The 14,857-nt window shown below is 39.9% G+C and overlaps 1 protein-coding gene across 4 annotated transcripts in view; it reads left to right on the forward strand.

Annotated features, from left to right (window-relative positions):
* Window positions 1-1,342: 1,342 nt before the first annotated feature.
* The window catches only part of CCDC88A (coiled-coil domain containing 88A), a 125,264-nt gene continuing 111,749 nt past the window's right edge, over window positions 1,343-14,857 (forward strand). For all 4 annotated transcript variants that reach the window (XM_065891695.1, XM_065891697.1, XM_065891696.1 and 1 more), the window contains exons 1-2: window positions 1,343-1,829; window positions 1,929-2,029. In XM_065891695.1, the coding sequence (XP_065747767.1) occupies window positions 1,767-1,829; window positions 1,929-2,029 (164 nt within the window). In that variant the 5' untranslated portion in view covers window positions 1,343-1,766. The remainder of the gene's footprint in view (window positions 1,830-1,928; window positions 2,030-14,857) is intronic.

Genomic DNA, 14,857 nt, shown 5'->3' on the forward strand with positions numbered 1-14,857 from the left:
ATTCTGTCCCAGGGAAAAGGTTTTTATTTTCCTTCAAAATGAGGAGGAGTAACATTTGATTTTGCTGGGGAACTGTTAAAATTACTTTGATGGTTCTAGTCGTGCACAGCATTGAGATTTATAACAAATATGTAATCTGTTTATTTGTCACCCAACTTGGATGACTTCCAAATGTTTCCTCTTAGTAGCTCTTGATTTTGTTTGGATTTTTTTCAATCACCAAATAGTCAAACAACAATGTCTGAATCACGTTTGCTCCAGTTAGGGAACACCAACAAGTTGAAAGACAGCTTTGGTTATTTAAAATCCTACTACATTCACTTGCAACTTTGCAGAACATGCATGCTTTCATGGATTGGATTTTTTTAAGAAGAAGACAAAAAGGAAAACAAACAGACGAGTTTGCGGCCCAAGTCCCTCCTTTGCTATTTACTGCAGTGAGTTTTCCTACTCCGTTTTGCTGGCGAAAGCACGCTCAACAGATCAAATCAAACTGTCCGAAAAAGGCTGTCTGCATCCCTCATGTTTAAAAGAGAGGGATTTCGTTCCCTTTCCTTCACACATCAAAGAAGGCACTCGGGGAGGAAGTAAACCATAATTAGGCATGAGCAAGGGAGCAACAGACCCCTTCCTCTCCTTTCCCTATCCCCGCCCCCCAGGCCCTGGCAATAGTCCGGGGCGCGAGCGAGTCGCGGGCCACCGAAGCAGCCGCAGGGAGCGCGCGTCCACGCCTCGCCCACCGCCAAGATCTGGGCGGCGGCGGGGCCGGCCCGGGGGCGCGCGCGCTGGGGAGCGCGCTCGGGAGCGCGCTCATGCAGCGGTTTTCTTCTCCCACAATCCAGAGGCTGCGGCGCGGGAGGGGCGGGGAGTCGGCGGAAGGATATGGGCGCGGAGGGAGCAGCGCGCCCCTTTGACGGCGGGCTGGAGGCGCTGGTTGGGCGGCGGGGAGCGGGGTGTGATGCGGCAATGCGGTTCTGAGGCCGTTACTCTGGCTCCTCCAGAGAGGGCGGAGAAGGAGGCTGTAACGCGGCGGTGATTTTGTGCCAGGGCTTCCCTGAGGCACACTGAAAAGGCTGGCGGGGCTCGGGAAACTGGGGGGTTAGGGACACACATTCAAGCCCCCACCCCCTGGGAGGGGAAGGGGGCAGGCGGCGAGGCTTGGGGTCGACGGAGGGATGGTGTGCGGTCGGTGGGAAGGGGCGAGCCCTGCCTGTTGTTGGTGAGGGGCTGCGGGCAGGGGAGGCTCCGCGGGTCAAAGCGGCTCCATGCCCACTTTGGTGGGTGGAACGTGTGGAGCGGAACGCGGAGGTAAAGCCTGACGGCCGCTCGCAACCCTTAACGTGGTATCTAACGTGGGATTTCATTTAGCCCACGGGGGGATTAATTCATTGGGGGCAGCCTCGCTGGTCTGGCTCCTCCAGGAGCTGGGCAACCTTGACGGGCTTTTTGTCTTGCTGCTCCAACCCCTTCTCCCTTCCTCCTCCTCCTCCAGATGCCTTTTCTCTGCCCCTCCTCGCCCGGTACAGACATTTCCAGGGCAGGCTGCTGCTCGTGGCTGCTGTCGAAGCCACTTCTCGGGATTTCGGCTCGTTTCCCTCTGGGGTGTTTTTTGAGGAGGGAGAGTTTTTCTCCCCTCCACGATGGGATTTTCTTCCCGTGCCAGAATGGACTTTCATTGATTTCTGCTTACTTCTTCAACGTTTAGTGACCAATTCCCTAGGGTTATTTTTGTGGTAGTTCCTTTTTTCAAGTACATTCTCTGTAAAATGGAGAACGAGATTTTTACTCCCCTTCTGGAGCAGTTCATGACCAGCCCCTTGGTCACTTGGGTAAGTGGGGTGTTATTTATTGTATATTTTGCTGCATTATTTGTGGCTGCAGAGATGGAGGTGGGCGTTCGTGTCGTGATGATCATCATTCTGTTCTAGGTTAAAACGTTTGGACCTCTGGCTGCAGGAAATGGGACCAACCTGGATGAATATGTGGCTTTGGTGGATGGGGTGTTCTTGAACCAAGTCATGCTCCAAATGTAAGTGTTCTTTTTTTTTCTTTCTAGGCAACTTTTTTTTTTTAAACTTGCATACTGTGAACTTAGAGGCTTTATGTTTTAAGATCCTAATTTAGTTTTTTGGCGAGAAAAATTCAGGTGGTTTAAGAATTGGACCTTGAAAGGAGTGATAATCTTACATTTATCAGTCCATTTATCACAAGCCAGTAATTATACGTGTTAAAATTGTGAAACTTTAATTTTTCATTCTGCAAATCATGTATTGTCACTTATTGTCTTCAGTGCTGAAATCCAAACCACATTGTATCCTCTTTGATAATTTTGTAAAATGAAGAGGGGAATTACAATAGTTTCCTAAGGGGGGAAAAAGGCTTTACTGTGAAGTTATGTGCATTTGGTGCAGAAATGTTTCTTATTAACCTTTGTGTCTAAAAATAAATGGCTCAAAATTTGAAACTGGTGAAGTAATAACAGATTTCAGAGGAAAGAATTTCAAACAACAGTTCTGATTGGTGAGGACTGTTGCTGTAGAAAGTACTTTAAATGTATATAATAACTAAAGTCTGATTAGGTGATTTATTGTGTGAATTAGTAGATTAATATTTGGGGAATCATTTTAAGGTATTCTTAGAACTAGTTTTGAAATGCAGGTGGTTGAAATCTTGGTGACAACTGGCTAATGATTTAGTAGGCAAATCTTTGTCTTTTATGTTCATGATATTGGGTTTAAATTAAGTAGGAAAGTGATTTTGAGGTGGCAATTGAATATCGAAATCATTGGTAGCTGGATCAGTGAAATCAAAGCTCCATTTTTATCATAGTTATTGTAGTATATGTGCATTCTCAGCACATCAGTGTAGTGAATATTACAGTTGTGCTTAAAATAATGTGTGTTTAGCCTTATTTGTCTTGAATACAAACCGATTACAAGAGTAGTTTGGAACTTTCAATTTTAAGACATTCTTATGTTTTATATGTTTGGGAATTTAGTACATTATTAATAAATAATTGTTACCAGAGAATAAATCTACTGTTAATAGACTAATAACCTAACACGTAAATGATCAATTCTGTATTTTTTTTGGTATTAGTTTTCTTTTTAGATTTTTCTACTTAAAAGAAGGTATAAGTCAAATCCATAAATAACTGTTCCACTGGTAAACTTATCAGTCTGTGTACTCAAAGAGACTCGTAGTTTATATGCTCAAAGAGAGTTTTGTGTATTTTTCATGTATGTGTTGATCCTACAGGGAAGTATTATACTACTACATGTTTTCCAGAAGTGTTTTGTGTAGGCACCCAAAGAAATATATGTTATCTGAATGTGTATGTATATTTTTTTTCTTAAAGAAGGAAAAGGGAATGTAGACATTAATTATTTCCAGGGATAATAAATATATTTTGGGCTGCTCTCCCATGGAACTATCTTTAATCTTTGAAATATCCCACTATTTCCCAAGCAAAATGGTAGAATAATTAAACTGACTTCTATTTTAGGGAACACAAATGACAGGAAGGGTAGCCATTACAGTAGATACTCAGAACTTGTTCCCCTATGTCTCTTTTCTTGTTTGTTTTTAGACAGAAGATTGTGAGTTTGTATGCTGAACCCTAAAAAAACAGGTGTGCTCACAAAAATAGGAAAATACATTAGTTTTCCCCTTTAATGATTTTTATTTGAATGATTCTTTTTCCAAAAAACACTTAGATTTTTTTGAATCCTAAATTGTTAGCCAAGGTGCTAAAAACAGACACTTCAGCTTGTTTCCACTTTGGGTACAGCTTTATACTTAAAATATATATGTGTCTATATTTTGAAAGTAATGGTGTCCCAAAATAGTGGTTGCCAGGTTGTTTTTTTGGGAGGAGTATCTCCATTCCAAACCTCAAATCTGCTTCTGTTTTCAATTCCACCTCTCAGTTTCTTTAAAAGTTTTTTCAGTGTCCTAATTCTGTTCTGAATGACCTATATAAATTAAAGGAAAAGAAAATTTTAAAAAGGAAGATGTATATTTTATCTTTCTAAAAACTATCTTTCTAAAATAAGATCAACACAAATTACCTAATTATTTACCAAATAGGGCAACAAAATACATTGTTTTAAAAGCTACATTTTACTAATTTTGAAATCATTAAGATTTCTATTAAGCACTTTGCTCAAATTAATGTTTGATTTAATATACTCTATTAAATTGTCAGTTGAAATGGTACCCAGTAAGTTAACCTAAAAGTTAGCTTCAGTCTGAGTAATTTCTAGATTACATTTGGTTATAGAATTTGTGAGCGAGAACCGTTTATAAATGCAGAATGTGTATTTTTCTTCATGTTTCTTGTGCTTGGAGTTCATTGAGCTTCTTGGATCTGTGGTTTTGTAGTTTTTATCAAATTTGGAAAAAATTTGGCCATTATTTCTTTAAATATATATCCTTTCTTTGCCTCCTTTCCTCCTTTTGGAAGTCCAGTTATATGTATATCAGGATGCTTGATGTTCACTGATATACCATTCAATTTTTTTTTCAGTCTTTTTTTCTCTGTTTCACTTTGGATAATCTTGCTAAATTCATTAATCTTTTTTTCTGTAATGTTTAATCTGCTGTTAATCCCATCCAGTATATTTTTCATTTCAGGTACTGTAGTTTCATCTCTAAAAATTCAGTCTTTTTTATATCTTCCCTGTGTATAGATTTCATGCTTTGTCTTTTCTGTAGCTTCTTGAACATGTAGAATACAATAATAAATCGCTTAAAGTTCATGTTTACTAATACTGTCTGTGCCATTTCTTGATTGGTTTTGATTGATATTTTTCCTCATTATGGATTGTGTTTTCTTGCTTTTTCATACCTGGTAATTTTTGATTAGATGCCAGACATTTGAAAATTTACTTTGTTGTTGGGTGCAGGATATTTTTGTTTCCCATTAAAAATATTCTTGAGCTTTGTTCTGGAATGCAGTTAAGTTACTTGGAAACAGTGATCTTTTCAGATCTTGCTTTTAAGTTGTGTTAGGCAGTACCACTTTGCTTTGTTGCACTGTTGAGGCAGAACCCTTCTGAGTACTCTGGCTGGTGGGAACAGGAACTATTCCTGGACCTGTGTAAGCTCTGGGTGGTGCCCCTGTAATCCTTTTTGGTGGTTCTTTCACTGTCCGTGTGTAGTTTCCTCACACGTATATACTTATAAGTATTCAGCTGAAGACTTGAGGGATACCCTGTGTAGATCTCTGGATCTTTCTGAGCAGCTCTGTCTTAGGTACTCTGCTTTGTATATGACAGTCACCTTGCTGTCTCCGTACTACGTTCTGTCTCCTCAACTCAGGGAGACCACTGTGTGTGCTCAGCATAGGTTCCCCATTCCTGTTCTGTGGCCTAGAAACTCTTTCAAGGCAATAAACTGGGGCAATTGTAGGACTTATCTTGTATGTTTACTCCTTATCAGGGATCTACTGTCCTTTGTTGCCTGATGACCACTGTTTTGAAAAACGCTTCATATGTTTTGTCTTTTTTTCCCCAGTCATTTCAGGCAGGAGGGTAAATTTGGTTCCTTTTATTTCATGTTGGCTAGAAGTGGAAATCTGTTTATATACTTATAATTACATTTTTGCCCTGCCAGTCTTGTGTTCCTGCTTTCAGATATAGATATAGATTTAGAATTTTGTTTAGGAGCCTTATGGTAGAATTTTTTTTTCATCTAAAGAGTTTTTTAAGAGTAAGAATATTGGTTAGTTCAGTGACTCTGGATTTGGTATTTTTGACCTAGAATTTGAAAGTAAAGAGCTGACTTCTTCGTGCCAGTTTATGACTCTGCCTTATAATTTCAGAGTCTGTTCACTGATTTGGGATTCAGTGTATTCAGAGATGAATCCTGGATTTCATTGAGTAGCTCCTGAATCAAAGAATCTCTGTAAGAGCTTGTGACATGGCATCAGTTCTCTTTAACTAATGGGAAGAGGAAGCTATTTAGAGATGGGCCAGCTCTTCTGCATGCTGCAGGGCATTTTCCTACTTCAACCAAACGAAATCTTTTTTCCGCAGTGCTAGTTATCAGACATAGGGCTTGGTGACAGTGAAGTGGAAATAATCATTTTCATGTTTGAGATGTCATGCAGTTTTGCAACCAATGTAGAATATTACTTGCTATGAATTTTTAAGGAATTTGTGACATTGTAGTTGATTTCATAATCCTAGTCATATTACCTAAGCAGTTGAAAATATGGATATGTTATAGTTTTAAGTATGGAAAAATTGTTAATAGTATCAGAACAATATTTGGAATTACTTTCTATGATTCAACCCCATTAGATAGCTACAGAAATCTCTACTTGAATAATGTAGTAATTGTGATATACTTGTTATGGCATTTCTTCTTTTAGATTCTTGAATTTGAAGGTACTTTAGAAATCATCTATGAAAATCATTCTTATATGACACATGGTCATCCAACTTCTGCTTAAGTGTTTCCTGAGAAACAGCTTCATAAAGTGTACCCAAAGGAGCCATTTAATAGAGGAAGTTGACTGAGAAATCTTCCTTCATTCTATCAGTACTTAAGATTCAAAAATAGATTGTGCTAACTTTATGACTATAATAACCCCAAAGTGACTTATAAAATATATAAGTTGTCTTACCAGGTATGACATTAACTCTGAATTTTGGTATGGTCTCTCTCATACAATTTTTTCTTTCTTTTTTTTTTTTTTTGCGGTACACGGGCCTCTCACCGTCGTGGCCTCTTCCGTTGCGGAGCACAGGCTCTGGACACGCAGGCTCAGCGGCCATGGCTCACGGGCCCAGCCACCCCGTGGCATGTGGGATCCTCCCAGACCGGGGCAGGAACCCGTGTCCCCTGCATCGGCAGGCGGACTCTCAACCACTGCACCACCAGGGAAGCCCTCTCATACAATTTTTGTTTAGTTTTGTTTCGCTTTTTTTTTTTTTTGCCAAGCCACGCGACATGTGGGATCTTAGATCCCCAGCCAGGGATTGAATCTGCGCCCCCTGCATTGCAAGCCCAGAGTCTTAATTACTGGACTGCCAGGCAAGTCCCTGTTTTGTTTCTTTAATGACACACTCATGATGTAATAGAGTTGCTGTCTTACTACCGGGTTTTGTGATTTACCTCCCAAACATTTCTCAGATGTGTCCCTGACTTTGGGATTAATGCAGTAGCCCCTGACTGATTTTCTTACCTTTGGCTTGCCCCCCTTCAGGTTGTCTCCTCATCTGTGATCACATGAAATTTTCTAAAACATAGATTTTATCATGTCACTCCTACCTTTAAGATGGCTCAGTAGCTTTCTTCTGCCCTCAGAGTAAACTCATTACTTGAGTGTCTAGACTCCTTTGAGGTCTGGCTGCTCCCTAATTCTCTATTTTCATCTTTGCATGGTACCAATCCTCAGTGCATAGCCTAATATTGAGCAAACTTAGAGTTCCCAAAGACAAGCTGTGTTCTCATATGTCTCAGTGCCTTTCTAGACACTCTTCCCTTTCTTAGAACACTCTTTCACCTTCTTACTATTGCTTTCTTTAGCTTTGCTGCCGTTCCCTGGCTCATCCTAGGCATAGTACTCCTCCTTTTGCTTCTATAGGACCCTATATATACCTTGGTAATAGCAGTTCTTGGTTAGCTAGACTCTACTGACTAACCTGTGAATTTCTTGAAGCCAAAGACTTTATGTTTTATCTCTCTGTTCCAAACACAGTGCTTGACACACAGTAGGTTCTTGATACACTTATCTTGAATGAATGAATAATAGAGAGGCTGTGTGGTAAAGTGGAATGAATTTGGGCTTTGAATTAGTTGGAGTTGGTTTCATTCTCTCTCTCTCTCTCTCTCTCTCTCACACACACACACACACACACACGCACACGCACACACACACATGGTGTGTGACCTTAAACAATTGACTTGTCATCTCTAAATCTCAGTTCCTACCTCTCTAAGATGGGAGATAATGTTTCCTTCCTGGAGTAGACATAATCTCTACTAAGGCAGGGAAAGTATCTGTTTTCTGTTTTGTTGACCACTGTATCCCCAGTGCTGGTTTCTGTCATTATTATTATCCTGTGCTATACCATACCTACCTATTGATATTTATGTTTCCTCAAACAAGTCATGATCTTTCACAGCTTGGTTTTGTATGATCTCTATTGGTATCATCTCACTTCTCAATTTTCTCATTTATAAACAGGATAAAAAGAGAATCACAGTGTTATTATAAGAATCAAATAGAATGATTTGTGCACAATGCTTAGCATATAGCAAGTGCTCAATAAATGTTAGCTGTTGATATCTTTTATTTCTATTAAAATAATTATTTTCCCCTAGACTGCCCTTTCCCCTTTTTTTGCCTAGCAAATTCTTCCTCATCCTTTAATACCCTGTGAAGTCCCTTGGCAGAGTTAATTGCTCTCTCCCCTGTGATCCCTTATCTACCTTTACTAAATTGTTAAAGTGGTATTATTACTAGAGAGATAGCATTTGGAGGCTAGAGATTTTATGTTATGGATCACCAGCACTTAGAATAGTGTCTGGCATGTATCACCGTACCTAGCATAGATTTGGTACGTCATAAGTTTTCAGTAAATGTCAAAGGAATGAATGAAGATGTTTTATAATTTTATTAATTTTCAAAATTCTGAGGATACTCTCTAGTTTTAGTATTGTAGAATTATTTTGTTTTCCATTTTAGTTTGTCTTCTATTTCTCCTTCTTTCTTTTGTTTTCCCTCTGTCCCCTTATTTATTTTAATTACCTTCATTGGATCTTTTCCCCACCTATGTTATGTCTTGCTGAGGTGAGGTGGTAAGAACAATGTCATAGTCCGTGGTTTTGTATGGTATTAGAATATACAGAGCCTTCAGTTTGGTTTCCTGTAACTTTCTTGATGATGTTCAACATATTGAGATTTTTGTCCACAGCCTTACAGTTAAAATTCGAATAAAGAATTTGTGGAATTTAGAATTCATGAAGTCACAGCTTTGTATCAAAAGAAGTGGATCCCAACCTCCTGTCCCCTTCCCTGGCTCTGTCTGGCACCACAAAGAGGTCCTCTGTGCATGCCTGTGGACATCTTGCATGCATGCCTGAGGTCCAGGCTCTTGTACTCCCTACTCCAAACAGCTGCTTCTTGGCCCAAGGATGTACACATCTGTAGCATAGTCCATCCCAAGGACAGATCTGGGAAAGAGGCCTGCGCAGGTCCTGAAATTGGGTTAGAGGTATTTAAACAAGAAATTCCATAGTTCCAGTAAATGGAGTGTCATCAAGAAGGGGGAGTGTATGGGTATGTCCTCTTGTTTCCATGGACTTCTTGCCCAGTAGTGAGGGGCATATCCTGAGGAAGGCCAGAGTGGGGCTCAGGGCAGAGATCTCTTGCCAGGACCTATAGATACAGTACTTAGTGAGACGGATGGCTCATTCAAAGATCAGTTCATTCATTTAATAGTTTCTAAGTGCTTACTACACAACAAAGTCTATATGACAAACTGTCTGCTAGGTGCTGGGGATGTGATGCTGAGTAAGACATGGTCTTTGCCCACTGGTAAGGGAGACAAGCTTGTAAACAAATTGTAGTGTGACATATGTGCTATGTAGTGGAATTATGTTCTTGGTACAGTGTTGGCACAAAGAGAGAGGTGATTATTTACATGGTGGAAAGGCTTCTTGGAGGAGAAAACATTTGAATTGGGACATGAAAGTTGAGTAGGAGCAATCGGGTGAATAGGAGTCACAAATAGTGGGAGTAGGAGGAAGGACATTTTAAGTAAAGAAAATAGCATGCAAAGAAGCATGAAAATGTGAATAAAAATGGAGGGATCAGGGAACTGTAGGATATTTTATATGGCCAAAGCAGAGATTGTATGCTTTTTGCACATGGGAAATGAATTTGAAGAGGTGGAGAGCGGGAAGCTGTCCTTAAGATACCATGTTGGAAGATTGAGTTTTTCCCTGTGGAGATGTATATTCATTCAGGTCCTCTCCAGGGAAACAGAACCAACAAGATGTGTGTGTGTGTGTAGAGAGGGAGAGACAGAGAGAGTTAGATTTATTTTAAAGAATTGGCTCATGAGATTGTGGAGGCTTAGTCCAAAATCTAATGGAGTGGGCCTGCGTGAACTCGGAAGAAATGCACTGAGTTCAAAGGCAATTTTCTAGCAGAAGGTCAGTCTTTGTTTCATTAAGGCCTTCAAATGGTTGGATAAGGCCCATCCACATTATGGAGGGTAATCCACTTTACTTAAAATTCGTTGATTTAAATGTTAATCTTGTCCAGAAAACACCTTCACAGAACATCCAGAATATCATTTGACCAAATATCTGGGCACTGTGGTCCAGCCAAGTTAACATATAAAATTAACCGTCTTAACTAGTGTTTCTTTAATTGGATCCACAGGTGTTCTTGGGAGTCTTTAGGAATTTTTATTTTAAAACTTTTTTATTTTTGGCTGTGTTGGGTCTTTGTTGCTGCACACAGGCTTTCTCTAGTTGTGGCAAGCGGGGGCTACTCTTTGTTGTGGTGCACGGGCTTCTCTTTGCAGTGGCTCCTCTTGTTACAGAGCACGGGCTCTAGGCGCACGGGCTTCAATAGTTGTGGCTGGCGGGCTCTAGAGCGCAGCCTCAGTAGTTGTGGCGCACAGGCTTAGTTACTCCACAGCATGTGGGATCTTCCCGGACCAGGGATCGAATCCATGTCCCTTGCATTGGCAGGAGGATTCTTAACCACTGCGCCACCAGGGAAGTCCCTCCCACCAGGGAAGTCCCCAGGAATTTTAATGTTTGTGTTTTCATGTCAGTAATTTAAATTCTTCTTCAAGGGGTAATAATAATAAATTTCTTTTGCAGTGATAATTCACAATTGAAAGATTTTTTTTTCATAGACTAAGATTAGTTTCTTAAGCCATTTTTTCAAACAGGGGTCTTTGACTCTTAGGATGTCTATGGACAGATCCTCAGAGATTCTTGATAATTCGTTTCTTTAAAAGGTGTCACTCACTACTTTACTCCAGCTTGAAAAACAGTAATATAAGCTACAGAACATTGGAGGAATTGAAACAGATAGCATTTGCATTTTAGAAGGACTGATGTTGGTGCTGATGAGGTCCAGAACAGAGATAGAGACCGTACTGATGTAGAAAGGATATGGAAGAGAGATAATGCTGACGTGGTGGGACTTGGTTACAAGTTTGGTATAGAGCACAAGAGAGGGGTGTGTCTAAGATGATTATCAAGTTTTTTACTTGGGTGAAGAATGGATGGTAGTGCCTTTTTAAGTAAGGCATTATGAAAAGTTGAGGGGAGGGGAAATGTAGAAAATAATTTTGAGTTTATTTTGGAATGTCTGGTGAGCAGTGAGAAATATCTTTTGGGCAGGTGGATATACATAGGTCTGGTGCTTAGAGGAGAAAGGTTTAGAGATATGGGAATTAGCTTTTAAGTTTGTAATAGAAACTAATGACATAGGTGTCAAAAAAAAGTACACAAGAGGGCCAATGACATATCCTAGGAAACTGCAACATTAAAAGGCTGGAGGTTTGAGGAAAGTGGACAGTTTTCACAAGGCTGCTGGGAGGAAATCACAAAGGGAGTCAGTTAAAAGATGAGCACAAGGGCTTCCCTGGTGGCGCAGTGGTTGAGAGTCCGCTTGCCGATGCAGGGGACACGGGTTCGTGCCCCAGTCTGGGAAGATCCCACATGCCGCAGAGCAGCTGGGCCCGTGAGCCATGGCTGCTGAGCCTGCGCATCCGGAGCCTGTGCCCCGCAACGGGAGAGGCCGCAACAGTGAGAGGCCCACATACCGCAAAAAAAAAAAAAAAAAAAAAAAAAAAAAAAAGATGAGCACAAGTATTATCATGAGGGTTGATGGCTTATTTGAGGTTTGGAAACCACACATTCAGTCAGCATGGTTGAATAACTTACCAGGGATGCTTAGCACTCAGAAACTGACAAAAAGATCTGTGGCATTTATTCAAAATTGGGGATTGATATGTATTATAAATGTGGTATGGGAACATTTTCAGGTGGGATAGTTGAAACGAATAGAGTGTGAGCATTAAAGTGAGGAGGAAAGCGAGTGTCATCAGGGGAGGCTGATAGAGTAGAGTTTGCAATAATGAAGGAAGAGTAGGTTTAGAAGGAGTGAAGAAGTGAGACAGAGTGGTATGGGATGTTGAGGTCAGAGGGCACTTTCAGAATTTGAGATTTTGGAGGTTGCAATTCTGAATGGTGATTTAGGGCCACAGTTAGACCATGGTAATGGGTGGATAAAATGGAATAGAGTGAAGATAACTAAGGTTGAGAAGGAACTTATTTCCTTATTCTTTATGAAGCTATGATCTCTCTTTTTTTAAAGGTTTAATTTTATTTACTTTTTTATTTTTGGCTGTGTTGGGTCTTTATTGCTGCACGCGGACTTTCTCTAGTTGTGGTGAGTGGGGGGCTACTCTTCATTGCAGTGTGTGGGCTTCTCCTTGTGGTGGCTTCTCTTGTTGTGGAGCATGGGCTCTAGGTGTCCGGGCTTCAGTAGTTGTGGCATGCAGGCTCAGTAGTTGTGGCTTGCGGTCTCTAGACCATAGGCTCAGTAGTTTTGGTGCATGGGCTTAGTTGCTCCACGGCATGTGGGATCTTTCCGGACCAGGGATTGAACCCGTGTCCCCTGCATTGGCAGGCGGATTCTTATCCACTGCACCACCAGAGAAGTCCCAAGATATGATCTCTTGATTACCACTAGAGGTAGACATAAGTACTTTGAATTAAAATAGACAGCTAAACAATAAATAGCTCATTTTAACAATGTTATAATTAAAGAAAAAAATAATGGTAGGGAAAGAAGACCAGTAATTGGAACTTTTATTAGTATAATCTGTGTATTAAAAATGAAACAGGGGCTTCCCTGGTGGCGCAGTGGTTGAGAGTCTGCCTGCCAATGCAGGGGACACGGGTTCGAGCCCTGGTCTGGGAAGATCCCACATGCCGCAGAGCGACTGGGCCTGTGAGCCACAATTACTGAGCCTGCGCATCTGGAGCCTATGCTCCGCAACAAGAGGCCGCGATAGTGAGAGGCCTGCGCACCGCGATGAAGAGTGGCCCCCGCTTGCCACAACTAGAGAAAGCCCTCGCACAGAAACAAAGACCCAACACAGCCATAAATAAATAAATAAATAAAAAATTAAAAAAAAAAAAAAATGAAACATTGTGAAATATCTCAATAGTTTTTCAGGAAATTTTTTAAAATGATGTATTCTTAATGCAACATACTTTCCTAGTGACAGCTAGAAAAAAATTTTTGAACTTCACATTACCATTGACAACATGACTGTTTCCTTTCCCTTGGGTGATAAAGGACCAAGGATGATGGTTTAGTTTTAGGTGTTGAGTCTTAGTCCTTGATTAAGACCTGGATTATTACAAAGTTGTGGAGGATGAGAAGTGGAGAAAGACCAGTGGACGTAATACTCCAGTCCATTTTTGCCGAGACTGGTTAAGAAAGGGTAAACCACAATAAAATCCTAGTTAATTTGAATGTTCAGTGAAAATGGAGTGTGGTTTACTCATAATTGAAGGCTAATTTAATTTTCTCCAACTGTTTGTTTAAAATCTTTGTAAATGAATTAAGCTATTGATATATTTCTACCTCTGTGAATAGAATATACATGTTATGATTCATAATCTTCAGTATCTCATTTTGTTGTTTTAAACTTAAGTATTTGTGTTAGGTATTGAATGTATGTAACTGACCAAGATGAATCTATAGTGAATGGTGAATGATCCCAAGCATGTATTTGAAAATAAATCTCTGGTTATTAGCTTTTTTCTTTCTTTCTTTAATTTGTGTGAGTTTTTACATGTTTCTTTTCAGTGAGTGTGTATGTGTGTGTGTGTATTAGCAGGTGTAGATTAGGGAACCCTACTGTTTATAAGTTAGTTAGAAGTTTGGTTTAGCTTCGAGGGTTATGGATAATCAGGGAAGCCTAAATAGGGAGGAAGCTAGATTTGATTCAAACCTTGTAGAATGATTGGACTTGGTTGCCATAGATGAGAGGAGGGTGTTTTAAGCTAGGGAAGCAGCTTGAGGAAAAAGCATATTAGGTATATTTATTATTTGGGAGATGGTGAGGGGACTAGCCTTAGTAGAGGATCCACGTTGGAGAACCAGAGTAGGCTAGCTTATGGGAAACCTGAAAATTAATTACAGGTAGTATAAATTAGGCTGCATATGGCAGGCATTGGAGAGCCATTTAAAATTCCTTATTAGAGGATTAAAAGTATTATTTTAGGAAAGTAACTTTGGCATTAGTTTGCAGAATAGGTTGAGTATGGAGTATGAGTATTGTTTATTCAATTTATTGAGAATAGACTATTGGGTTGGCCAAAAAGTTTGTTTGGGTTTTCATAAAATGTTATGGAAAAACCCAAACAAACTTTTTGGCCAACCCAATATTTACAGCATTGTAAGTACTGAGAATTATACCAGTGAATCAATGGAATCATTCTATCAGTGCTTGATGAACAGGTGGTAAGGAAGATAGATGGTTAGTAATGGATGTCATTTATGCTTTTGGTGTTGAGGTCCTAGATCAGGACGAGCTGTATGATTAGAGGAGCAAATTCAAGAACTACTGCAAAAGAATTGATGGAATTCTAGGTATAGTGTGTGAAAAGGAAGAATGAAAGACGATGCCAAGGTTAAAGCTGAATAGACAGACTATACTTAAAATTATATACTTATAGGAAAAGTGATGTGAAGTTTGGATACTATTTTGCATGAAGAAATAAGGATATTTAATTTCTTTTTTTTTCATAACTTGCAACTAAAACATTTAAATGTATAAGATAGTCATGTGTTTTGACA

This window comes from Phocoena phocoena, chromosome 14 (genome assembly GCF_963924675.1).
Source record: "Phocoena phocoena chromosome 14, mPhoPho1.1, whole genome shotgun sequence".
In the NCBI taxonomy this organism is placed as follows: Eukaryota; Metazoa; Chordata; class Mammalia; order Artiodactyla; family Phocoenidae; genus Phocoena; species Phocoena phocoena.